This window comes from Populus euphratica, unplaced genomic scaffold, assembly GCF_000495115.2.
Source record: "Populus euphratica unplaced genomic scaffold, PopEup_1.0 scaffold262.1, whole genome shotgun sequence".
Lineage (NCBI taxonomy): Eukaryota > Viridiplantae > Streptophyta > Magnoliopsida > Malpighiales > Salicaceae > Populus > Populus euphratica.
Genome location: NW_011500145.1, coordinates 74,844 through 99,519, shown reverse-complemented (window position 1 = coordinate 99,519; position 24,676 = coordinate 74,844). Strand labels below are relative to the sequence as shown.

The window sequence follows — 24,676 nt, the reverse complement described above, 5'->3', positions numbered from 1 at the left end:
ATTAGAATAATAGAGGAGGTGGGTGTGACAATAACCAGAGGGCTACCACCACACAACCTATGCCAGCTCAGCAGAATAAAAAAACAAAAAAAACAACGGGTCATGGTTCGGGTTTCAAATTCATTGTTTCAGAAGTACTAGGCTTTTGGGTTTGTTGTTCAGGTTTTCTAGCCCAGCTCAGAATGAGTGGAGTGTTGGCCCAATATTGTACGGGCTCGTAGAGCATGAAAATTTCCACAAATATTTAAAGGTAGTGTTAGGGTTTACATTTAAATCCCAAATATATAAACACCGCTTTGCCTCTCTTCATATCTTCCATCGCCTCTGGAACCCTGATAACTGAGATCACAGGCAGGTGGCACTGAACAAGCAAGCATGGTGCACGTCTCCTTTTACCGAAACTGTAAGCTACCCACCCCTCTATGCTTCATCTTTCATTTTTTGTCTTTTTTTCTTTTCAGTGTCAAAAACAGTTACCCCCTTTTGATTTGCAATTTAGCTCTAGATATTTAGTTTTTGTAATTTATTTTATGTTTTTTTAAAAAAAAAATATCGAGAGAATAATTGAAAAGGGATCCATGATATTTTATTTGGAATTTGGAGATTTAGCAGTAGTAGCACCTTGACCTGCACGTTCATGTTGAACAGTAAAAGTGAGTACAGATAAAAATGTGCCAGAATTTGTGAGTTTTCATTGTGCCCATTAAGTTGTAAAATCTTTTATATAACTAATCGGTGAAGAATTTTCTTTTTTTGTATAGATGGGAAAACTTTTAAGAAACCCAGACGTCCTTATGAGAAGGAACGTTTGGATGCTGAGCTGAAGCTTGTTGGAGAGTATGGGCTCCGTGCCAAGAGGGAACTCTGGAGGGTTCAGTATGCACTGAGTCGAATTCGAAATGCTGCTAGAATGCTTCTCACCCTTGATGAGAAGAACCCACGCCGTATTTTTGAGGGTGAAGCGCTTTTAAGGAGGATGAATAGGTATGGGCTTTTGGAGGAGAGCCAGAACAAGCTTGATTATGTGTTGGCCCTTACGGTGGAAAACTTTCTTGAGCGCCGCCTCCAGACTCTTGTTTTCAAGGCTGGTATGGCCAAGTCCATCCACCATGCCAGAGTGCTCATCAAACAGAGGCACATTAGGTATATAATCGGATCTTTCTCTTATGTTTTCATGTTATGCAGGCATATAACCTATGCAAGTTAAAATGCTATTCATGAATTTGATAAATTTTATCTGAACTGTGCAATGCATTTGCAACACGTGTGTGTTAGTGTTGAAATTGCGCTTTCTGATTTTCCCGATTCCCCCTGTTTTCCCAATGTTTTGATTTACTTTATTATAAAATGTCTTGACTGCCCTTTAATCAGAATTAGTATCCATGTTAAGGTCATGTGATTTCAGAGCTTGAGGTCTGCTGTCTTTTTTACTCTCTTTCTCGTGTTTATGACTGGGATCCTCTACTAAAAATATGATCAGAAATCATCCTGTTAACAGATTACTTCTTTTCATAGTATCTTTTTATTTTCTTTTTGCTTGTTATTTTGAATGTAGTTATAACATTTTTTACCTGATCATAGCTTTTCATATTGTCTTTTGTCTTGCTACTGTTGGATTCTGGATTTTAAAGCTTTGCTTCGTTATTGATATCTATTCTGGCCCTGCAGGGTTGGGAGGCAGGTGGTCAATATTCCATCCTTCATGGTGAGAGTTGACTCACAGAAGCACATTGATTTCTCACTCACAAGCCCCTTTGGTGGTGGACGCCCTGGTAGAGTGAAGCGAAAGAACCAGAAGGCTGCTTCCAAGAAGGCGGCCGGTGGAGATGGAGATGAAGAGGATGAAGAATGAGCTGTAATGGTCAGTGATAGTGATTTTCATTTAATGTTATAAATTTGGACAAGAGTTTGTATTGTTGATCTTTCAATCTCTTTCCTATCCATCAATTAGAGGCTTAGGCGAAATTTTAAACTTAGGGAGTTGTTATATTCTATCTTGGCACCGTAGATTACCTCTGTCATTGTCTTGGAATATATATTCATTTGATAATTTTGACAGCCTTGTTTAAGATTTTTTCCTGTTGATTTTTTATCATCTTTGGAATATATGTTTATAAAATGTGCAGAAATTCTATCATCAGGTTGTAATCGATCATCATCAAAACTATGTATAAGCGGTTTCATTTTATCATTGCGCATTGTGTTATTTCAGAATTGACGGGAATAAATTGATTTGCTTAGCTTGCTCCGAGGTTCTTAGAATACCATGATAATGCTTAATTTTGGAGGGAAAAAACAGAGAGATTTGTCTTTTTTGTATTGAGATCGTGGCTTTTGGGCTTTTTCCCCCCCTTTTGTTTTGATTGTCATCTTGCTCTTTTTTATTTTTGTAATTTTATTTTGATCCAATTTTATTTTGTTTATTTTTTAGTTGTAGGAAGAGAGTTGCTGCAGAGGAGAAAGAAAGTGTTCAGGTCCGCTCAGGTAGTTTTTATTTCAAGAAAAAAGGATGGAAAATGTCAAGCTTGTGGCATAAGAGTGGCATTTTCATTTTATGGGCTAAGTGTTGAGGCCCGCTCAGACCCAAGTATATGACTTGTTTTTAGCTTTTGAATATTTTTCATTTTGAATTTAAATTTAATAAAATATTTTTTTTGTTTTATCTTTGTTTTTATTCTGGTGCTCTCTCATTGATGTATATTTTTAATGTTGTACAATTAAACAAAAGATAAATTCTAAAAAAAATACTAAATTTAAGCAACTCTGTAACTCAAAAGTTTGGAATCTATTTTGGTTCAAAACATGGTTTACATATTTAAAAAAAAATAAGGTGAAACTATCTTGATTTGTTAAATTGAACTGCTCAGTGTTGATCCTTCTTCCACATTGGTCCCCTGACGCGGCTGCTACAGAACATGTAACTAATGATCTTGTAAGCACAACTAAATTAGACTCTTACTATATATCCGTGACTTGCGTTATATTGGGTACTAATTTATTTTTATTTTTTTTAATGTTAAAAAAAATCCAGGGAATTAAAGTGTTTTTTTAAATAAAATAAAAACCTTGATATTTAAATTATTAACTTGGTTATATCCAATAAGATCATGTTAGTAAAAATTCCTTCTTTCATTCCTTTTTTCTTTCTTTTCTCTATCCCCACTCAAACTCCCTACTCGGTCCCTCAATTTTTATATAATCTTAATTTTAATCCCATTACTTACCATGATAATCTCATCAGTTAAACCTATGTTTATTCAAGGCTGGAAAAAAAATAACAGTTTTTCAGGCAAAAAATAAATATTTTTTTTAGCAATCGCACTGGCTTTAGTTAAAAAATTTCTCAAAAGTAATGGATGAATGATCATAATAATAGGACTAAAATTAACTAAATATAAACATTGAGGGACAGGTGAAGAAATTGTCTACCCCAAAAAGAAAGGAAATTTTTTTGACAGGTGATCTCAAGCTGCGGAAGTAAGATTTGCATAGATATTCAAATTGTGCTCATTAATTCGTTTGTTTCTCAAAATGGGCGTCACTTGTAGTTACTAAATTAAAGTATTCAATTCCACCGTCGTTTTCAGCTAGCCCAACTCTTAATAGATGTACCAGTCCAGGGTTGGCCCAATATTGTTCGGGCTTGTAAAACATGAACAGCCCCAAATATTTAAAAGCTAGTGCTAGGGTTAGCCATTTAACTTCCAAAATATACGAATGTCGTTTTCGCCGTTTTCCATTGCCTCTGCAACGCTGTAACTGAGATCTTAGGAAGGGGGCAGGGGCTCTGAACAAGCAAGCATGGTGCACGTCTCTTTCTACCGCAACTGTAAGCTACCTACTTCCTTTTCTCCTGACTCCTATACTGATCTGTTAAACCCTTCATTTCTTTTTATTTTTTGCTTCTTAGTTAACTACTCCTGACTTACAATTTAGCTCTAGATGTTTAGATCTTGGTCATTTACTTTCTATTTATTTTTGTAAATTATTGAGAAAAATAATAGAAAAGGGATTCATTATACTTTTATTTAGAATTTGGAGATTTAGCAGTAGTAGGCCTCGTGTTGATTTTGATTGGAATGCTTCGAACAGTAGAGGTGAGTGGAGATTAAGAAGAAAGTGCCAGTATTTGTGAGTTTTTATTGTGCCCATGGAGTTTTAAGATCTTTTATATAACTAATCTGTGAAGAATCTATCTCTTCTTTGTGTATAGATGGGAAGACTTTTAAGAAACCACGACGTCCCTATGAGAAGGAACGTTTGGATGCTGAGCTGAAGCTTGTCGGAGAGTATGGGCTCCGTGCCAAGAGGGAACTCTGGAGGGTTCAGTATGCACTGAGTCGGATTCGTAATGCTGCTAGAATGCTTCTCACCCTTGATGAGAAGAACTCACGCCGTATTTTTGAGGGTGAGGCGCTTTTGAGGAGAATGAATAGGTATGGGCTGTTGGAAGAGAGCCAGAACAAGCTCGATTATGTGTTGGCCCTCACCGTGGAAAACTTTCTCGAGCGCCGCCTCCAGACTCTTGTTTTCAAGGCTGGCATGGCTAAGTCCATCCACCATGCCAGAGTGCTCATCAAACAGAGGCACATTAGGTATACACAATAAATTCTTATGCGTACTGAGCTGTTAATCAATGCAAGTTAAAATTCTGGATGAAAGACGTAATACATTGGCAATTAAAGTTTCGCCTCTCTGATATTGATTGTTTTTCCTGTTTGTCTAAACTTTGAGTGCTTTTCTTTCCTCTTTTTGGCTGTAAAATCTTGTGATTTCAGAACTTGAGAAGTCTCACCTCGAATGTAGTTATTTCACTCTTTTAGATTCTATATTTTGAAGTGTTGCCTCTCGATTGATACTTGTTTGGTCCTGCAGGGTTGGGAGGCAGGTGGTCAATATTCCATCGTTCATGGTGAGAGTTGACTCGCAGAAGCACATTGATTTCTCACTCACAAGCCCCTTTGGTGGTGGACGCCCTGGTAGAGTGAAGCGAAAGAACCAGAAGGCTGCTGGTGGGGATGGAGATGAAGAAGATGAGGAATGAGCTTGCCATGTTCAGTGCTTGTGATTTTGGTTAATGTTATAAAGCGTGTTTAAGAGTTTGTCCCGTTGATCTTTCAATCTCTTTCCTATCTATCAATTAGAGGTTTAGGCGAATTTTTAAACTTAAGGAGATATTATATTTTTGACCCCGTAGATTACTTTTGTACTTGTCTTTGGAATACATGTTCCAGCCTTGTTTTCATGCTTGGAGTGAATTTGCATGTCAGCTCCTGTTTTTTTTTTAAATGGAAAATTGGTGTTAAGTTTTTTTAGGTGGATTACTAGTTAATTCCTCGTAGGTCAACATATGGTGGCTATCAGGTTTCAAATTAAATTGGTCTCTGGCATGAATACTATATATATATATATATATATACACACACGCACATCATTTTGATATGCTGCCAATAAATTTTAAAAAATAAAAATATATATTACTTTGATATATTTGCAAATAGTTTGATTATGTTAGTGTATTAATTTAGTGTATTAGTAACATAATTAATAGTATGATTAATATAATTAATGTATCAGTAGCATGATTAATTTGATTGGTGCATTGGTGGTTTGGTTACCAATGGAAACTGGTTTGATTGAATTAGGTAATAGGTCATGATTCTGATTGAATTTAATTATATAATAAAAATAGATAATGGTTCTATATTATGTATATTTTATGATAATAAAAATGAATGAATAAACATTATATAATAATAAAAATAAATAAATAAAATTATCGACAAAAATTATGGTGATCATTATTCTTTAAAAAAAAAAAGAAAAAAGGAAGTGTAGCTCAGCTTGTGTTTGTCACATTTTATGAAGAATCAACTTTTATTTAAAATATTTGTAACACAATTTGGATTCCAAGACAAATTTGCTAACTAAGACTTGAAATAATATATTAACTTGATTTATTATTTATATAAATAGTTAAACTAATCTCAATAATTTAGTTGTTTTGATAAATAGTTATAATCAGGGTCTTTGTTAAAATACCCTTTTCTTTATATATAATAATTAAAATAAATATTTTTAATAATCATAATATTTTAAATTATGAGAAGATGTGGTTTTAAACCAAAATTTATTTTTTGTAATGGCTGAGGTTTGTTTTAGACTTCAAGGGGCGGGCGGCACAACAATAACATGATCGGATGATTCTTTTCAAGTGAAAATTTAATGCAACAATTATTTCTTCTACTGCGACGCATTTAAGTTTTTTTTTTAGAATTATTATTTTTATTATTTTTCATGTTTTGTGTCTTATTAAGATACTATGAGCCTTATTTTTAATCTGGGTAATTTTATGAAGAATTAGCATGCAAAAATGGGACTTCTTGGTTTTGATATTCTGGTATTAAAAAGAAAAAAAAAAGGTTTTATTCCACTCTAGTAGACACTAGAAAATTACAAAAAAAAAAAAAGATGAAGAAGAAGAAAGTTTCAGGCTTAGCCCGATTTGGTTATAGCATTTGAACCAGCCCAAAATATACAAAGAATTAGGGTTAGGGCTTTGATTTTCTTTTAGACGGGGAGAAATCTTGTAAAGATAAATACAGCAATTATAGTTCCTCACCGCCTCCCTAGACCCTAACTGAGTTCGACAGCGAACAGAATGGTTCACGTCTCCTTTTATCGGAACTGTGAGTTACCTCTCAATCTTTTTTTTTTTACTGTTTCACTATAATTTCAACATATTTTGCATTCTAATCAATCCATGGACTCTTTTTTTGTTGAGTTTTAGCTCATTTTCTATCTTCTTTTCTATGTAAACTATAAAGTGGAACATGGAAAATTTGAAGCACATTATTTTATTTAGAATTCAGAAAATTCAGCTTCCATCTCTCTGTCCTCAATAGAGTTTAGCGTCTGGGATTTGAGTTTTAATCTTGATTTCATGATTTGAATGTATTTTGTTTACCCATAGAGTTTGGCGTCTGGATTTTGAATAATAGAAGTGATATATTTGTTTTTCGTGGTCATGTAGATGGGAAGACTTTTAAGAAACCACGACGTCCCTATGAGAAGGAACGTTTGGATGCTGAGCTGAAGCTTGTCGGAGAGTATGGGCTCCGTGCCAAGAGGGAACTCTGGAGGGTTCAGTATGCACTGAGTCGTATTCGTAATGCTGCTAGAATGCTTCTGACCCTTGATGAGAAGAACTCACGCCGTATTTTTGAGGGTGAGGCGCTTTTGAGGAGGATGAATAGGTATGGGCTCTTGGAAGAGAGCCAGAACAAGCTCGATTATGTGTTGGCCCTCACCGTGGAAAACTTTCTCGAGCGCCGCCTCCAGACTCTTGTTTTCAAGGCTGGTATGGCTAAGTCCATCCACCATGCCAGAGTGCTCATCAAACAGAGGCACATTAGGTATGCACAATAAATTCTTATGCGTACTGAGCTGTTAATCAATGCAAGTTAAAATTCTGGATGAAAGACGTAATACATTGGCAATTAAAGTTTCGCCTCTCTGATATTGATTGTTTTTCCTGTTTGTCTAAACTTTGAGTGCTTTTCTTCCCTCTTTTTGGCTGTAAAATCTTGTGATTTCAGAACTTGAGAAGTCTCACCTCGAATGTAGTTATTTCACTCTTTTAGATTCTATATTTTGAAGTGTTGCCTCTCGATTGATACTTGTTTGGTCCTGCAGGGTTGGGAGGCAGGTGGTCAATATTCCATCGTTCATGGTGAGAGTTGACTCGCAGAAGCACATTGATTTCTCACTCACAAGCCCCTTTGGTGGTGGACGCCCTGGTAGAGTTAAGCGAAAGAACCAGAAGGCTGCTTCCAAGAAGGCTGCTGGTGGGGATGGAGATGAAGAGGATGAAGAATGAGCTGTAATGTTCAGTGATAGTCATTTTCATTTAATGTTATAAATTTTGGTCAAGAGTTTGTATTGTTGATCTTTCAATCTGTTTCATATCGTAAGATAAGATGTTTCTGTGGATTTTAAAACCATGGAGTTCTCTTTGGGATATGTTGTTAGCTGTCCTGGTTTTATGCCTTGAAGTAAATTTATAGTTTTTATCCGCCCCCCCTTAGGATTTATTGCAGGTAGTTTTTTTTTAATAAAAAAATAATTATCTCGATTCGTGGATTTATTTTTATAGGCTTATGCAGTTATAATTAATGCGTTGAAAATAATTTGTTTTGAGATTCTGAGCAGTTAAAGAATTTTAGGTTGGGTTGAATTGAAAATCAAATTAGGGCCAGTTATTATTTTTGGAAAGATTTTTTGCTGGTAGAATTTTAATTTAACAGCTTCAAAAAACAAAAAAAGGGCTGGGAAATCTGATTTTAAAATGTCATTTGCTCAGAGTAGCTAGAATTCTCTAACGGAGATTATTAAATAGCTTCTGTTTCAAACTTTAAAAAATGGCATTAAACTCTACACAATTGAATTTCAAACTTTAGACGTTTTTTCTTAAACCTATTATTTTTAAACCACAATGCCAGACACGCTAGATTCGAAGGTGTGGACACCGGTGTAAATCTCAATGAGAAGAGAGGATCTGATGCTAAGACATGATCATTTTTCGTGTTCGCTCCTAATTTGCTCTTAACTTGATCTCAAATTTGTACAAGAAACAGAAGTTTGCAAACGTGCCGTATGATGTTCAACAACAGAATAGCAAAACTGGAATGTTTTTACAAAGCAAGAGCTTGGTCCCAGCATTCCTAAGAATGAAGAAAGTGAACAGGAGCTCACTTTCCAGTGTTCATTGTGTGGAACATGCTTCAAGTTTAGGAAGAAGACTTCTCCAAGCATCTGCAATGCTATTTGCCAAGCGTACCTGTCCTTTTGCAAATTCATGGAAAGCAATCCCCATATCCAATGTTTTCTGTTCTTGAAAGCGCGCTATCTCTTCGTTCATCAGTCTCACAATTGTCTCAAACCTTCTAGTTGCTTCCTCATTTTCCGCTTTCAACTGCATGAAAACAAAATTTCAAGTCAGAGAACTAAGATTTCTGACGTGCAAATATGCTAACCGTAAGATAACTTGCCTCATTGTACTCATGCTCCGCTTCTCCCATTTTATAAGAACGTGTTAGCATAAGTTTGTCACTGCAGCAATAGATAAGAATTAGAAACTCCAGAGATCATCTGGGCCAGCAGCCAAAACGGACTACCATGGAACAATGGGAAAAGGCCATCAATAAGTGACAACTTCAATGATACAATGGGGTTTTCAAGTTTCAGGATTTCTGAGCTTGTTTTTAGAATTCCCAGTGGACAAAACTTCGACTACACATGTATGAAAATAAAATGTAACTATACATTGCGTTAGATGCTAAAAGGCCTCTTTATCACACAATCTAAATTCTGCCTTGTTACCGATTGAAATGTTGTGAGAGATACTTATAAGCATGGAACCTAATCAAACACTTTCAACAGTGCTTCTTTGCTGGATGACACTTGTATTTACAAACTTAATTCAAGTTGCATGTAACTAAGTCATTACCACTAAAGAACTATCAGAGTACAGTAATAAGAATCAAGAGAAAAGTCATGGTTCTGTATCTTGCAATGTTCGTGACGATTTCACATGGTACCATCGAAATCACAGATAAAATAAAGTTATAAGAAGGAAAGGAGTAACCAGGACATACAGATTTATCTCTTTCAACTTCATTGTTTCAGCCAGTTCACACTGATGCCTGAAGACATTGGCCCGCTCAGCTATGGTAGCCTGTCAGAACACACAGAAAAACAAGATCAGCTTCAAAGACAAATGTAGAGGGCGAGCGGGCACTCACACACAAAAAAAAGTAGGGTGAAGAGATTGGAAAAGGATGGAAGAAGGCAAGCCAAACTCACCTTAATTGATTGAACAGCACGGACATAATCTTTCAATGGTTCTTCAAAATTCATTAAGAGTTGATGGGCCTGGAAGTTCATAGAAATGCATCAAAGATTTAAAAAGAAGCTTGTTAACTCCAAAAGACTAAAAAGACACGAGGGCCATAAAACAAAATGCTGAATCTGGTAGCAGAAGGCACGATTGACTTTAAGCCTACCTCCTTCTGAAGCTTAACTGATAATGCCTCTGATTTAGTCCCAAGCTCAGAAAACGCCTTTCCTAGGGCATCTCCTTCACAAGCACCAAGGAGTTTTACTGCCTTACTGAAATCCGATAGCGATTGCCCCAGTTCTGACAAAAAAAAAAAAACACGGGCAATCACATCACAAGAACTGACAGCATCATAATGAGTCTAAAGAATATGTACCGTGAAATGAGACTCATCATGTGCTACATGTAACAACCACATAAACCACCATTACCTCTATGTCGCTTTACAAGACGATATGCATGCTTCTGAGCTTCAGCCAAATGGTTTTCAAGCTCAAAGATGTAATGTTTTAGCTTTTCATTTTCAAGATTCGATTCTTCAACAGGTTTTTCCTTCCCAAGAACAATGTCACTCACTTTAGATTGCGCGTCCTGCAAAACATTTGGACCATAGTTGCTAGATCATACTATAATTAGCATACTGAAAGCATGCTTGTTTGAATGGCCTATTCTGTAAATTGCAGTGTACAGGTGGAATTGACTGCTGTCTTGAAAAATAAACACAAAACACAACCACAAAATTGTACACCTGGAGTTGTTAAACATCATCTTCAAGAATGGCCTATTCTGTAAATTGCAGTGTACAGTTGGAATTGACTGCTGTCTCGTGCGCTATATACTAAACCAACAGGTAGTGAAAAAGATTCTTAATTAAATAAAGAGAATTTGATCTGACACCTGAAACAAGTCATCTAAAAATAAACACTAAACACAACCACAAAATTGTACGTCTGGAGTTGTTAAACATCATCTTCAAGTATCCACACAACAGAAGCAAAGTATCCAGTGAACTAAGAAGCAGTCATCCAACTTCAGTGATATGCTTTCAGATAAGGACCTAACGTCTGATTAATTTGATAATTAATTTATAGCATAGGAGAATTCATAATAAGGAAAGAAGTGTTCAGATGTTGCATAACAGTGTTCAAGCATCAGAAAATTAGTGCTGAATTTCACGTGTCAATCAGAAAAGAAAGACAGAGAGCTCATCATACCTTGAAAATTTGCATCAAATCAGCAGGTTTCTTCTTAAATATACCAGTCTCTTGAGATCTTAATCTTTCCATGGTCTGAAAAAAAGGTGATAAACTAATGTTGAATTAAAAGCTCACAGTTGTACTCTTAGATATAAAAAATACAGGAAAGAACAGGAATCACAAGCAATCATCATAGGCAATATACATGTTAATCTTCTATGTCACATGCCAAGAATGACATTATATGAATCAATACAGTTACTTCTTCCTTATTAATGATTCAGAAAGGAATTCATAGGTCCAAGTCATGTAAGTAATTGCTCGAGAATGAACTGTCATCAATTGTATTTATAAAACTATCTCTCCGTGTTTTAAAAATAATTATCCCGTGACAAAACAGATTGCTTGCTAGTATTGCATCTCTTGAGATAATTTGAGTGGAAATGCTATATGTGGCCACAGTGTTTGCTCCTGGGAATGATACTGGTGAAAACAATAAAAGATCAAATATGCAGTCTCACGCTCAATCCTGATGAAAACCATTATTGACCTGCCAAAGCCAGTCACTGCACTTTCTGGACAGATCTTAGGTAGACATATTCCAGAAACTAAAGTGATAAAGCATGGCAACCAGCCATATTCCACTTTACATGTGCTTTTTATCCAGTTTTTCATTCCTCTCTTTCACTAAAAATGTCCAGAAATGTTTTTCAACGAGGGAGAAAATTCACAGTAATAAAGGATCCTCTTCACGGATAAAGAGAAAAATTTGACTTTCACTGCGTGCTTGCTGCAAGATTATAGATAGTTTATGACAAGTAGTTCGTGAATTTATCCTTTGGATTAACAAGAAAATTAGTGAAGCGATAATAAACTTTCACGTACAGCACTAAAAGAATGCAAATTGTTAATACACTACATATATAGATGATTCACCTCCTCATCAGCCTGCAAAAAGGTCCTTAAATCCTCACTATGCTGAAGCTCTTGATGCGAAGCTATCCTATTGACAAATATATCCAGCCCTTGTCTCCTCATCTCAATAAATTCAGCACTAAACCGAAACTTTTCTGCATTTCCACCAATCATAATTAGTCAAAATAAAATCGAACTCACTGCTCCAACCAACTCATTGCTGCAAATTAGACCAATCCCTTACCTACAGCGCTCTTTTCTGGAAGAGGGGGGATAAATACACCTTTGTAATTGTGGAAAAGCCGATCACGCAACCAATCAAAATCGCTGTACCGCCGAATCACAATCTTTTCGTGCCCTTGGTATTCCGGTAAATTTGTCTACACGCCAAAACATTTAATCACAATCAAGAATTAAAACCCTAAAACCTCCATCAAGAATGAAAACATTACCTTGGTGATAACGCGATAAGAGATGTAACCCTGGACGCCATTCCCTAATTTTACAGGATCAGTCACCGAAACCGATAAATAAGGCTGCGATGACGGAGATCTAGGGCTTGGACTCCCTGATGTACTTCTCTGCAGTTGCTGCTGTTGCTCCATTTGATGAGTGCCAACAAACAAGCAAACAGAATTTAATAAACTGTCAACTGGTCAGAGTATATGCTTAACTGATTGAGCTAAAAAGCAGGCACAGAGAAGGGGATAAGGGAAGCGGTAGATTTTGTAATTTACCGTGGAAAACATGGCCCTTATTTACTTATATTTATACTACAAAAGGAAGCTTGGGGAGAACTGAACACGGCGGCGCGCTTTTTTATGAGCCCAGCAGTACTTTATTATCAGTAGTTGTGTTTTATTGATTTGGGTAAAAATATATTTAATTTTTTTACCATGAACAAAAGTGATTTACTTTTGTAGCAAGGAAATTACTATTCAACCGTACTCTCAAATATACTTATATCATTAAACACATGTTGGAGAGGAAGATTAAAATTAAAATTAAAATGTAAAATAGGGTTTAGTCCAGTGGGGGAAGGGACTTGTCTTTTTTTATTGCACTTGGGTTCAAGCTCTAGCATGCATGTCTGTCATCTCCGCGGTGTCTTATATATTTACTGGATTTACAGGATATTCAGTGGATCGTCGAGATTAATCGAAAAAAATAAATAAATAAAATTAAAGCCAAAGTCTGATTCGAAGTATCCATGCAAAGCAATGCAATGGCAATTTAAGCTACAGGAGATGACACCCCCCGCCGCCACAACAGTCCCCCCCCTAATAATTCTTGCTCCTCCTTCTTACTCTCTGTTTTTTAAAACAAAATATTTATATTTATAAATTCAGACAGAAACGCACATAAATTCCTTTTTCTAGCTCCTCCACTCATCATTAATTCACCATTTATAAAAACAAATCAGATGGACTCTACCTCCCGTTACCGTTTCCTCGGCATCCCCTCCTCTTCCACCTCTTACGTGACCGACGGCAATGGTGACAGTAACGGAAACGCAGATGAGCTTAACGAGGATGATATTTTCTTGACCAACTATTCCACCAATCAAACCCAAAGCAATTCCTCCTCGTCCTCTCCAACAACCGCCAGCAACAACAGCAACCACCATAATAAATTTAACCGCCACACAGCTTTCCCTCAGAACTCGGGGATTCTCGCTGCGTTACCAGAATACAACCACAACACGGTTCTTTACCGCAAGCCTTCACTGCCACCATCACCTTCTTCATCCTCGTCTAGAGCAATCCCATTAATTCCGAGGTCCCCTCACGTGGCGGAATACGGGTCGCAGTCGGTGCCGATAAGAAAAATGAACCAATCGGCCCCGATGAATGTGCCGGTGTTGTCGATGGCGATGGCGAAAGAGAGGAGTAGCAGGTTTAAGGAGGACGATGATGGTGAGTTTGATGGAGATGAAGAGATGCTGCCACCTCATGAGATTGTGGCACGAGGATCGAGGCAGTCGCCCAAGACAACGTTTTCGGTGCTTGAAGGGGTGGGGAGGACGTTGAAAGGAAGGGATCTGAGACAGGTTAGGAACGCAATTTGGCGTCAAACTGGGTTCCTTGATTGATTTTGATTATTCTTGCTACTACTACTAATGTTAAAAGTTTTTTATTTATTTATTTTGGTGCTATGCGATCGTCGTGATAGCCTAATAGGTCTTGAACGTTATTAATTAAAATTGAATCTATTTCTTAAAAGTAATAGCCTTTCCTTTTATTTATGGTTTGCAATGCTTGTAGTAAAATTGGGATTTTATTGCTTTTTTTGTTTAAGCTAGAATAATTGATTTCCTTTTTGTTTTCCTACAATGGAAATTGATCATGACTTTTTCTTTTTTCAAATAAGTTTGCTTTCGTGAAGGAATTATTATTTGCCTTTTGACTATGGGTAGAAACACTGAATGAGATGAGAGAGTACTCGGCTGGTAGTATTTTCTTATGCTAGCTTCGTTTCTCATTGCTTACCCCGTTCCTGTTTTCCTGTATATATTTGTTGTCAAAATGGTACCGGTAGGATTTTCCTTTTACTTTTTCTTTTTTATGTGCTTACTGCAATGCAAGAGAACATTCTTGGTTTCCATTACTATTTTCCTAGATAGGTATGGTGTGTGGTGTGAAACGTTGGGTATCTGCGGGGCTTTGGGAGAATACAAGCAAACATGCTGCCTTGCCATTCTTGATTTTATATTGAGGGAATGGAAATCGGAGAAACCACTCAAATGAACTGTCTTGGTCCCAATCTCATCATGGGAAATGATTTGAAGTTTATAGGAGATTGACCATTGCTGCAGGCTGTTGAAACCCTTCTGTTCCAGCTGGTATTATCATTTATCGAAGTCACTGCCCTTAATTTGTGTCCACAATTGATAACGTAAAGAAAACTATGATAATAGTCAGAAAACAGTTCAAAGGACAAGCAATTGCTTTGCAGTGGTGAAGCGGAGGAAAAGTAAGTTATAAGGACAATGAATGATGGTGAATTTGATGGAGATGAATAGAGCATTCCGCCTCAAGAAATTGTGGCAAGAGGTTTGAGGCAGTTGGCCTTTCTGTGCTTGAAGGGGCAGGGAGTCCTTGAGAAGGGAGGGATCTGGGATAGGTCAGGAATGCTCTATGAGATCATAATGGGTTCTGATTATTTTGGTTATTGTTTTATGTTTAATCTAGTTTTGGGTTTTTCTTTTATTCAATAGAAGGTCCGATAGGCTGGCAGATGAATCCGCACCCCAACCCTCACAGGATTTGAACCTGAGATCGATCTCCTGGTGCAAATCGAGTTGTTAAGAGTATCGGTAGAGAATCATGGCTTGCTGTGCTTGTAACAAACATGGGATCATCACAGAAGATATGGTTTTCATTTTGGGAAGTGATCTGGTTTCCTTCATCAGTTGTTTCCAACCAAGTTTCCATTTTGGAAGAAAACATCAATTGCCTTTTTTATTTACGGATAGAAAGAAAACACTTGAAAGATGAGTGGGATTGCTAGGATTTACATTAAATTATGGCAACAGCTTTTGGAACTGTTTTTTCCATGTATATCATTCTCACTAGTACTGATTTTATTATCGTGAATTGTGGTTGACCAAATAGCGATCCCGACAGGAGTAATATTCTCATCAAAAGCTCTCTAGTGCTTGCCGTTTTCGCTGCAGCACACCTCTTTTGGGTGATAAGCATCTCGCACCAAACACGCGTAACAGGTGACGATGAGAGATACAACTGAGAAATGTCGGATTCCCGAGCTACCACTTAAAATCTACTTCTCACACTACTATTTTTAGTAGTCAGCCGCAAATTACAAGTGCCATTATAAACAGAAACTGTAAGGATAATGCAGCACAAGCTCTCAAGCCCGACAAAGTCGAAAGCTCTTAGGCGGCCACTACGAATGTTTTGAGAAACAAGCCTTTGGATTTGTCATCATGAACTGAGATTTAAAGAAAATACAACGATTAATTTCAACCCCAGAATGTTTTGAGAAACAAGCCTTTGGATTTGTTGCAACATTTGTGAAAACATTTAACAAATTCACTTAAACACGCGCAAAACGCGCAGAACAAAGGAAAATGTTTCCTTTAATCACATGGCCGATATGGCACTATAATAAGATTGAATTGAGATCTCAGACATCCAAGGAAGGATAAAAGCAGCATACGCTCTCAAGCCTGGCGTAGGCGAAAGCACTTAGGCGGCCACTGCGAATGTTTTGAGAAACAAGCCTTCGAATTTATCATCATCGACCTCCAAAAAATTTTATAGCCAGATTACGTATTAGCAAGAAAAGTAATTTCTAAAACACAAGCAAATCAGACGATTAAATATGCCTCAAAAAGTTGAGTTCAATATAGATTAAGCTCCATTCACACATCTAATTGATTCATCATCTTTGCCAACTTCATGAATCTTTTAGCCCAATTGAGCTAAACAAAAATCAACCCAACTCAAAAAAGTAACGAATATATATGTATATATATATATATATATATACATTGTGCTTTTTAAAACATGAGAAAGATGCTTCCTTTTCTTTTGAAAATATGCTTAAAAAACTTTTTAGGATCTAGCTGTATATATAAAAATAATTTTTTTTTGTATTTTGAAAGAGAAAATTAATTTAAAAATTTTTAGTTTCAAGTATCAGAAAGGAGGCGGACACCATTTGTGCAAAGCTTTACAAAAAGCCGTATATTGAGATCACACAAGCAACATCGGGCATGCATCAAATTAAAGAATAATAAAATTACAGAAGAATTGCAGCAATTCATTTTAGGTGCAAACTAATAATCAAAGCCGCATTAAGACCATAAATCACAGATTATTGTGAATGAATGAAAACGGTTTCAATAAACACAAAATATAGAGAAATGCAAAAGGAGGATTCAGGTTTCAGGCATTCAAGGATAAAAGCAGCACGAGCTCTCTAAGCACGACGAAGGCGAAAATTCTTAGGCAGTCGTGGCAAATGTTCTGAGAAACAAGCCTTTGGATTTGTCTTCATCGTCAAGAAAGTTGGACAAAATACAACGATTAATTTCAACCCCAGAATGTTTTGAGAAACAAGCCTTTGGATTTGTTGCAACATTTGTGAAAACATTTAACAAATTCACTTAAACACGCGCAAAACGCGCAGAACAAAGGAAAATGTTTCCTTTAATCATATGGCCGATATGGCACTATAATAAGATTGAATTGAGATCTCAGACATCCAAGGAAGGATAAAAGCAGCATACGCTCTCAAGCCTGGCGTAGGCGAAAGCACTTAGGCGGCCACTGCGAATGTTTTGAGAAACAAGCCTTCGAATTTATCATCATCGACCTCCAAAAAATTTTATAGCCAGATTACGTATTAGCAAGAAAAGTAATTTCTAAAACACAAGCAAATCAGACGATTAAATATGCCTCAAAAAGTTGAGTTCAATATAGATTAAGCTCCATTCACACATCTAATTGATTCATCATCTTTGCCAACTTCATGAATCTTTTAGCCCAATTGAGCTAAACAAAAATCAACCCAACTCAAAAAAGTAACGATGAACAAAAAATAAAGAAGGGTTTAATTGTTTCCCACCAAATAATGAACCATTTACATGAATATCAGAGGACCTGTAGCTCCCATTGATTGAAACAAGCATAGATAAGAAAAGGTTTTAACACCAATACATACCTAGCAGTTCAAAAAACAGGAAAAGCAAACAGATCCAAAGAAAAAAAATGCCTCATGAAGAAAATCCAGGTGGGCGTATAAGGAGAAACTCAACAGGAGAACCCTTTTGAAAAACTCCTAAAAGAAAGTTCAATATTGCGCAGCTATGACTCAAAACGCTTCCATTTTATAAGGAAGGCGATCTTAAGGGCGGCGCTTATTAGAAGAGAAAAACCCTATGAAAGTTCGTTAGATTTTCAGGAGAGGAAAGAGTAAAAACCCTAGAGCTCCCCATAAGGATCACAAGAGATGTACATCGCTATTTATAGCCATCCCTTTGTCTGAGTGGATTGTGGACTTTAATCTTTAGAGGCCCGAAAAGCCCAAATGGGCCTCTCCACTGACGATCTTAAGTTTGAAAAAAGCAGTCTTGGAGGTTAACGATGTTTGGTGTCCAGCAACTGGTAATTTAAGACACCAATTAGAAATGTGGTTGAAACCATGCTTTTTTAAAAAGAAAAAAATTATTTCTGAATTGTTTTTATATTCTAATGTTTAAAATAATTTTTTTAAAAAAATATTATTTTAATATATTTTTTTAATAAAAAATACTTTAAAAAACAATCATTACCACACTATTAAACAACCTATATAAAGTTGTTATGGGGCATTCATATTTAAAAAATAAAAAAATAAAAAATTCAACTTGTTGTTACTTAAAAACATCTAAAGAACATCATTTAAATTTTAATAACTCTATTTTCAATCCAAAATACACCTGTTGCCTTGACAACACCCATAATGTTCAAGTCGTATCACAAATGGCTATAACCTTACCCTTTTAGTAGATTGTTCAATGCAAATATTTTTTTGAGTTCTAAGTTGTTAGAATACAATGTCATACACCACCCATACATACAAAAGTTTATATATTTTACTAACATATTATTTTCTTTACAATTGTATTCTTGTATACAAGAGTATCACTACATTTTGAGATGATGATTATAGTGTATCATACATATAATTCTTATCAAATCAAACACCTATTTTATTAGCCAATAGTTATTTTTAATTAATATATCATTTATATTCACTAATCACTTACTAATAATAGAGCTAGACATTATAAACAATGACGAGCCATTGATATTTTCACTAATTAATTTTCATGCAACTTCCCAAGATGAGTTGATGTGTCTATCATTTATATATACATTAGGTAACTAGATAAACAAAAGAGGTTATAGCTTTTCCAGACTCAACATTTCACTCTTCAATAATTTGTTTTTATATTTTTTTTTTTTGTATACTTCCTTACTTAAGCATTAAATAGTTCTTCATTTCATAAGATATTTAATTTTTTAAAGAATAATTGAGCCTATACACAAAGCTCAATTTAAACTCACACATCTTGACGGTTAAAAAAAATATTATTCACCACTACGAGGAGATGAAAAGTAAGAAATCATTGGAAAAAATCCTTAAAGAAAAAGGTAAGCATTATTGTTTAGCTAAATGGCAAATTGTGAAAGGATACTTTTTGGAAAAGAAATGTCGAGACTTAAATAATAAATTGGGATAAAATATTATTTGAAAGATTTATATGTCAATGCCACAATAGTAAATTCGGATAAAATGTTAGTTAAATAGCAAATTCTAATAACAAAAATTAATGAATTTATCTAGGAGAATGGAATTCAATAGAGGTGGTTTTTTTTTTCCTCTCATCATGCTAAAAAACTTAGATTCGGGTCCATAAAGTTTATTTTATATGATTTTTTTTTTTACAATGTTTAGAGAGTGTTTTAGGATTGGAAATAGAGTTATCAAGATTTCTATGATATTTTTAAATGAAAATAAATTAAAATTTGAATTTTTAAGATTTCAAAACTTAAATTTTATTTTTGCAATCACCGAAAATAAATAGAATATATGTCAATAAACAACATATTATATACCTACGAGGATTATATATCATCCATTTTATTTAAAAAGATTAGCAGACAGCATGATATTTGATCATCATTTAGAAATTAAAAAAACAAGTGTGTATATATATATATATATATATAAATCCTCGTTAGATAAATAATGACAAGTCTTTTTTTTAATAAGATTAAATATTTTTATGGTAATATTTTTAATTATTTTATAAATAATTATACATAGATTTAATATATATTTTTTATTAAAAACATTTCACATTAATATCCAATAAGAATAATATATATATTATTTTTTATTGAGAATTTTTATACAGTTTTCATGAATTAATTACTCTTTTATTTTTCCATGCATTCATATAAAAACTATAAAGTCATGATTTTTTTTATGCTTTTTATTGAAAATTTCTTTTCAAATCATGATAAGTTATTATAAAAAAAATACTCCTAATAAAAAGACACTTTTTGGTTAAAATAAAAAAGGAAAATAGATTTTAACTAAAGGAGTAATTTTTTTCTTATGAATTGAAATTACTATAATTCTTGCAAATATTTATTTTAATTTCCTTAAGATTTTATTGAAAAAACTGTGTCATTGACCAAAAAAAGAAGAGGACGTGTTTGGTCAAAACATGAAAAATGCATAAATATAGCGAGAATTTGAAGAAAGGCTTGAAAATCCCTTTCCCCTTCACTTTTGTTGCTGTGAAATGAACCTGGGAAGCCAAATGGCTATTTATAGCGCGGGAAAAGTCTCTAGAATTACTACAATATCCTTATAATTTATTATAGTAGTTTTTCATTTCCCCGGGTTTCTCATTTTAGTCCATTCTAAAAACTGACCATACCTAAAAACAATTTATCTTATGAAATATTATATTTATTATGTACTTTTTCTTAAATTTATCTTTTTGGTTGTTCTTAATTATTCTAATTTTTTTATTTTAAATTTTTTTATAATTATTTAAAAAATATTTGTTGTTGGTTCCTGTAAATAAAATACTCGTCAATTTAATTATTAGAAAAAAAAATCTAATATTGATATTGATCTTTTTTAAAATAAAATTTTATATATGAAAATCTCAATATCAATCTTATACAAATAGACTTATCAAAAAATACCACATTAAAATTTTATTTTTTTAATTTCTAAGTTAATGCCTAGAGTTCTTGAATTTTATTTATAAGGTCCTACTTGCTTTAAATATTGAAAATAAATAAAAATATATTTTTTTTAGAAAACTAGAGCTGAGTTTTTGAGTTTATTAGATATACAGCTTGATGAGCTTTTGAATTTATATCACGTCCTAAAGAATTTAATAAACTTGTTATCAAGCTCTTGTATGTATATACAAACAATTTTTTTATATATTTTTTATTTTTTGTGATAATGCTAGATAAAAGAATAAAAAATGCTAAAATATGCAATTTTTTTATTTCCTTGTGGAGAGAAAAATAAAGGTTTTTTATAAAAAAAAATATGCCACAATGATTTTTTTTAAAAAAAGAACTTGGTCATGATGCATTCAAGATATGCATTGACATAAATTTGATTGTATTTTTTTTTTTGTTATTACTTTAATTTTCTTGAACATGTGCACACTTAAATCAAACCCGTCAAATCCATAAATACAGCCCAAGTAATCAAAAACCAGAGCGCACACTTTTTAGCATTTACAGAAGATGACTTACGCCCAGACCTAGCCCTAGCCTACTACCATGAACACAGCCTACACAGCCCAAGCCTCACCATTTCTACGAAGGCTTAAATTCAATGAAAAGTCATTGCAAAACAACGTTTTCTAGATTTTCTGTACTTTGCCCATTCATCCCCTGTTCTACACCCTTTTATCAAGATGCACCGTTTCTCTTAATGTGAAACGGTGTCGTCTTCATCTTTAATTAGAGTTAGGTTTTCTAATTAAAAATGGCACCAACCTCAAACTTATCCTCTTATTTCTTCGCTTCTTATGCTTCAGTCCCTGTTCTTTAAGTTTTTTTTTTAATTTTTGGTCAATTTGGCTTCTTTTAATTCAATTATGCCCCTGCCAGAATTAAGATAGGCTCTTGGACCTTTTCATTGAATTTATTTTAGTCCTTGGTTTCTTAAATCTATAATTTTAAGCCAAATACACTCCAGATTTCAATTTTCTTCTTCATTTAAGACCCCAATTGACTTTCTAACTTGGTGACTTGTTTCAAACTTACCCTTCAACTTACAATTTCTTTCAACTTTGTCCAAATTAAACTAAATTAAGCCATTTTCTTCTATTTCTTCTTCAATTCAACCTTCAATTGAGACCCAAAATTTCTCAAACTCAATCTTTGCATGTGATACTCAATTATTAATCCGATTTCAACCCTAACTATGTATTTTATTTTTGTATTTTTATACTTTTTATGATTACTTCTAAGCTCATAAAAATGATGGAAATAAAAAATGATTAAAATCAACAAATTTACTGAAAATATTTTTTTTAGATTTTTCTATTTTTTTGAAATATACAAAAATAAAGGTAAAAAATTAGGTTATGGCACATAGTAGCCTGAATTTATTTTCTATTTTATCTTCAAATTTTTTTAGTTGAGCCTTTTATAACCAAATTAATGATAAGTTTATTAAAATTTGTTAATGAAAGAAAAATTCCAACAAAAGAGGACCAAAGTGTAAAGCAATGAAACACTTTTGTTTAGTCCACCTACTTTCTTTCTTCTTCTTTTGTACTTTGCAACCTCTTTAGTTTTTGCAATTTTAATTTTGGTTCAAAAAATAATTTTCTTAGCATTTTAGTTCTTGAGTGTGAGAAAAGAGAGAGTCACACAAGAACATCGAATGAGAGAAAAAGTTTGTGAATTACCACTTTTTGCTTATAAAACCCATTGTATTAATGTCAACGAGTAGAGTTTGATTATGTTGGTTTTTTTTCCCTATTAAATGATTGAAAATGTAAATTAAGTTCCTTTTAGATTTTATGATTAATTTGATTTTTATTTTTTAAGTGATTTTAGAGCTTATAAGTGGTTTATGGGGATTTTTATATAGTATTTCTTAGATTTTTTGGGTGAAATGGGTTGAAAAAAATAAATTTTTAGACTAAAAACCTTCTCCTCTAATTTTCCAGCCACCACAATGATGATTGAATTCTAGATAGGCAACCCATCGAAAATAAGTTCCTTGCCATTATAGGTTACATGTCTCATGTTTGATATATATATATATATATAGTGTGGGTTTGGGCTTACATGTTCATAGCATAAGTCTAACCTATTAGAGCATGATTTTTTTTTTCTCTTTTTATATCGAATTAGCTTTGTTTTTAAGTAGTGGTTTTTTTTAAATAACTTTTTCTTAGTTACATGATATTTTAAAAAGATTAGTTTAATTTTTCTTGAATTTTTTCTTTTATATTTTATAAAAATTAGCTATATTTGTATAATTCTTTTTTTTTAATCTTTTGATATTAGCAACATGTGAGGAAAAAGTAGAGTGAATAAAATCAGGTGGTTACTCTTTATACACCTCTTGTTGAATTATCCCATTCAAAAATGCATAATGAGTATTTAGTTGATTAATTAGCCAACCCTAAGAAATGATAATAGTAAGAACTAAATGAATAGTAATTGGCTTACCTATAAAACTAAAAGTATCTAAAAATTTAATATCTTCTTGTTGAGTAAATTCTTTAATAAGTAAACAAGCTTTGTAACTCTTAATATTATTATAAGCTCTCCTTTTAATTTTATACACCAAAATAGCTACCAATAACATTTATAAATGAGTGAAAGGAAACTAAAGTCCATATACCATTAAAATGCAAATCATGAATTTCCTCTTACATGGTTTGATGTCATTTTAAATGATAGTTAGCCTACTAAAAAGTAATAGGTACTATTTAGGTAAAAAAATAACATGTGAAGTAGAAAAGAGAGTGAAATTAGTTGTTTTGGGTTTCTCTAGATGAAGAACCATGAAATGCTATGGTAGAACATGAGCAGAAAGAATTAACTTGGAAATCATATCCTTAGTAAGAGAATTAGAGAGATCAACCACTCAAGTTAGAAGGTAACAAGTCAAAAGGGGATAAAAAAAGAAACTCAAGGCTCAACTATATCATGTAAGTATATGAGGAGTAAGAAAACCATATATACTTGAAGAGAAAAAAAATCATACTTTGATAATGATCAATGAGAGATGAAGTATGTGCCGATATATTATTAGGAATATTACTCACTAAAACAAGTTGATTAGGTAAAGTATGTGCAGGTGGCGAGTTTAAAGATAAAATAGAAAAAGTGTCCAGGTTAAAAGAAAAGCACTCATGGATGATTTAGGCAATATTACTATTTATTTAAATTTTTCAAAAGGAAAAATATTTTTATAAAACCAAACATGCCGAGCAATGTATATTTATTTTAAAGATAAATCAAGACGCTAATAACCTAAGTAAGAGAAGTTATAGCCTAGAAAAACACAAAAAATATAATGAAAATCTAACTTATGAGCATGATATAAATAAAGGGAAGGAAAACATAAATGTAAAAAAAAAAAAACTATAAATTGGTGTAGACTTAAGAAGGTATTCTAAAAGAATTTTATTATTTAACACAAGAGTTGACATGCAGTTTAATAAATAAATAATTATTTCAAAAGCATACTTCTAAAATTTCAAGGGTGTTTTACATTGATCAAGAAAAGTAAAATCAATTTGAATAACATATATGCATCAATGTTCAACCATGTCATGAAAAGTATTTGATGTTGTTATTATTTCTCCATTACTATTATGTAATATTTAAACTCTTCTCTTAACCTTCTAAAAACATAAATATTAAAATACTTCAAAGAGATCAATTTTCTTATAACAACTAATTCATTAAAAAAAGACTTTGTTTTTTTTATAAATAAACAATGATTTTATCATTCTCTTGTTGTATGTCTTGAAAGGAATCATAAAGTTGTATAATTTTGGAATTGGATGATGAAGCAAATATTATTTTGATAGTTTTCCATATATTACAAAATGTTTGGCAATCAATAACAAAGTGCAAGTTGA

General features: G+C 33.5%; 4 protein-coding genes and 2 long non-coding RNA genes across 9 annotated transcripts; 5 read left to right on the top strand and 1 right to left on the bottom strand.

Moving 5' to 3' along the window:
• The first annotated feature begins 286 nt into the window (after positions 1-286).
• Positions 287-5,245, top strand: LOC105110743 (40S ribosomal protein S9-2). 3 transcript variants are annotated; one of them, XM_011005898.1, is made up of 4 exons: positions 287-403; positions 762-1,143; positions 1,669-1,813; positions 5,006-5,245. In XM_011005898.1, exons 1-4 carry the CDS (start codon positions 376-378, stop codon positions 5,042-5,044), a joined length of 594 nt encoding a protein of 197 aa, XP_011004200.1. In that variant the 5' UTR covers positions 287-375; the 3' UTR covers positions 5,045-5,245. The 3 variants fall into 3 exon arrangements, with proteins under 3 accessions (XP_011004200.1, XP_011004199.1, XP_011004198.1); XM_011005897.1 differs by lacking the exon at positions 5,006-5,245 and adding an exon at positions 2,432-2,662 and having other exon boundaries at positions 288-403; positions 1,669-1,861; XM_011005896.1 differs by lacking the exon at positions 5,006-5,245 and having other exon boundaries at positions 288-403; positions 1,669-2,074.
• Positions 3,700-8,080, top strand: LOC105110744 (40S ribosomal protein S9-2-like). Of its 2 annotated transcripts, XM_011005900.1 has the most exons (4): positions 3,700-3,829; positions 4,214-4,595; positions 4,876-5,005; positions 7,826-8,080. In XM_011005900.1, the coding sequence occupies exons 1-4, from the start codon at positions 3,802-3,804 to the stop codon at positions 7,877-7,879; spliced, it is 594 nt and encodes a 197-aa protein (XP_011004202.1). In that variant the 5' UTR covers positions 3,700-3,801; the 3' UTR covers positions 7,880-8,080. The 2 variants fall into 2 exon arrangements, with proteins under 2 accessions (XP_011004202.1, XP_011004201.1); XM_011005899.1 differs by lacking the exons at positions 3,700-3,829; positions 4,214-4,595; positions 4,876-5,005 and adding exons at positions 6,582-6,689; positions 7,034-7,415 and having other exon boundaries at positions 7,696-8,080.
• Positions 8,081-8,543: 463 nt separating this feature from the next.
• LOC105110746 (sorting nexin 1) lies at positions 8,544-12,813 on the bottom strand. Its single transcript, XM_011005901.1, has 10 exons — positions 12,462-12,813; positions 12,254-12,389; positions 12,031-12,164; positions 11,113-11,187; positions 10,330-10,489; positions 10,065-10,198; positions 9,865-9,933; positions 9,657-9,736; positions 9,051-9,111; positions 8,544-8,974 (listed from the first exon to the last, which is right to left on the bottom strand). Exons 1-10 carry the CDS (start codon positions 12,612-12,614, stop codon positions 8,765-8,767), a joined length of 1,212 nt encoding a protein of 403 aa, XP_011004203.1. The 5' UTR covers positions 12,615-12,813; the 3' UTR covers positions 8,544-8,764.
• A 453-nt stretch (positions 12,814-13,266) lies between these two features.
• Positions 13,267-14,247, top strand: LOC105110747 (uncharacterized). Its single transcript, XM_011005902.1, has one exon. It carries the CDS (start codon positions 13,433-13,435, stop codon positions 14,099-14,101), a length of 669 nt encoding a protein of 222 aa, XP_011004204.1. The 5' UTR covers positions 13,267-13,432; the 3' UTR covers positions 14,102-14,247.
• Positions 14,248-14,322: 75 nt separating this feature from the next.
• LOC105110748 (uncharacterized) lies at positions 14,323-15,553 on the top strand. Its single transcript, XR_839523.1, has 2 exons — positions 14,323-14,851; positions 14,927-15,553. It is a non-coding gene; the product is annotated as an uncharacterized LOC105110748 (long non-coding RNA).
• Positions 15,554-15,817: 264 nt separating this feature from the next.
• Positions 15,818-16,251, top strand: LOC105110749 (uncharacterized). Its single transcript, XR_839524.1, has 2 exons — positions 15,818-15,869; positions 16,142-16,251. It is a non-coding gene; the product is annotated as an uncharacterized LOC105110749 (long non-coding RNA).
• The last annotated feature ends 8,425 nt before the right edge of the window (positions 16,252-24,676 follow it).

What these genes read in the sequence shown, in the direction of transcription:
- LOC105110743 (XM_011005898.1), top strand. Translation starts at nt 376, where the DNA reads ATGGTGCACGTCTCCTTTTACCGAAACT. An exon ending in CGTCTCCTTTTACCGAAACT is followed by an intron (nt 404 to 761) that starts GTAAGCTACCCA and finishes TTTTTTGTATAG; the next exon opens with ATGGGAAAACTTTTAAGAAA. An exon ending in ATCAAACAGAGGCACATTAG is followed by an intron (nt 1,144 to 1,668) that starts GTATATAATCGG and finishes CTGGCCCTGCAG; the next exon opens with GGTTGGGAGGCAGGTGGTCA.
- LOC105110744 (XM_011005900.1), top strand. Translation starts at nt 3,802, where the DNA reads ATGGTGCACGTCTCTTTCTACCGCAACT. An exon ending in CGTCTCTTTCTACCGCAACT is followed by an intron (nt 3,830 to 4,213) that starts GTAAGCTACCTA and finishes CTTTGTGTATAG; the next exon opens with ATGGGAAGACTTTTAAGAAA. An exon ending in ATCAAACAGAGGCACATTAG is followed by an intron (nt 4,596 to 4,875) that starts GTATACACAATA and finishes TTGGTCCTGCAG; the next exon opens with GGTTGGGAGGCAGGTGGTCA.
- LOC105110746 (XM_011005901.1), bottom strand. Translation starts at nt 12,614, where the DNA reads ATGGAGCAACAGCAGCAACTGCAGAGAAGTACATCAGGGAGTCCAAGC. An exon ending in CTTATCGCGTTATCACCAAG is followed by an intron (nt 12,390 to 12,461) that starts GTAATGTTTTCA and finishes TTTGGCGTGTAG; the next exon opens with ACAAATTTACCGGAATACCA. An exon ending in CGGAGCATGAGTACAATGAG is followed by an intron (nt 8,975 to 9,050) that starts GCAAGTTATCTT and finishes GTTTTCATGCAG; the next exon opens with TTGAAAGCGGAAAATGAGGA.
- LOC105110747 (XM_011005902.1), top strand. Translation starts at nt 13,433, where the DNA reads ATGGACTCTACCTCCCGTTACCGTTTCCTCGGCATCCCCTCCTCTTCC.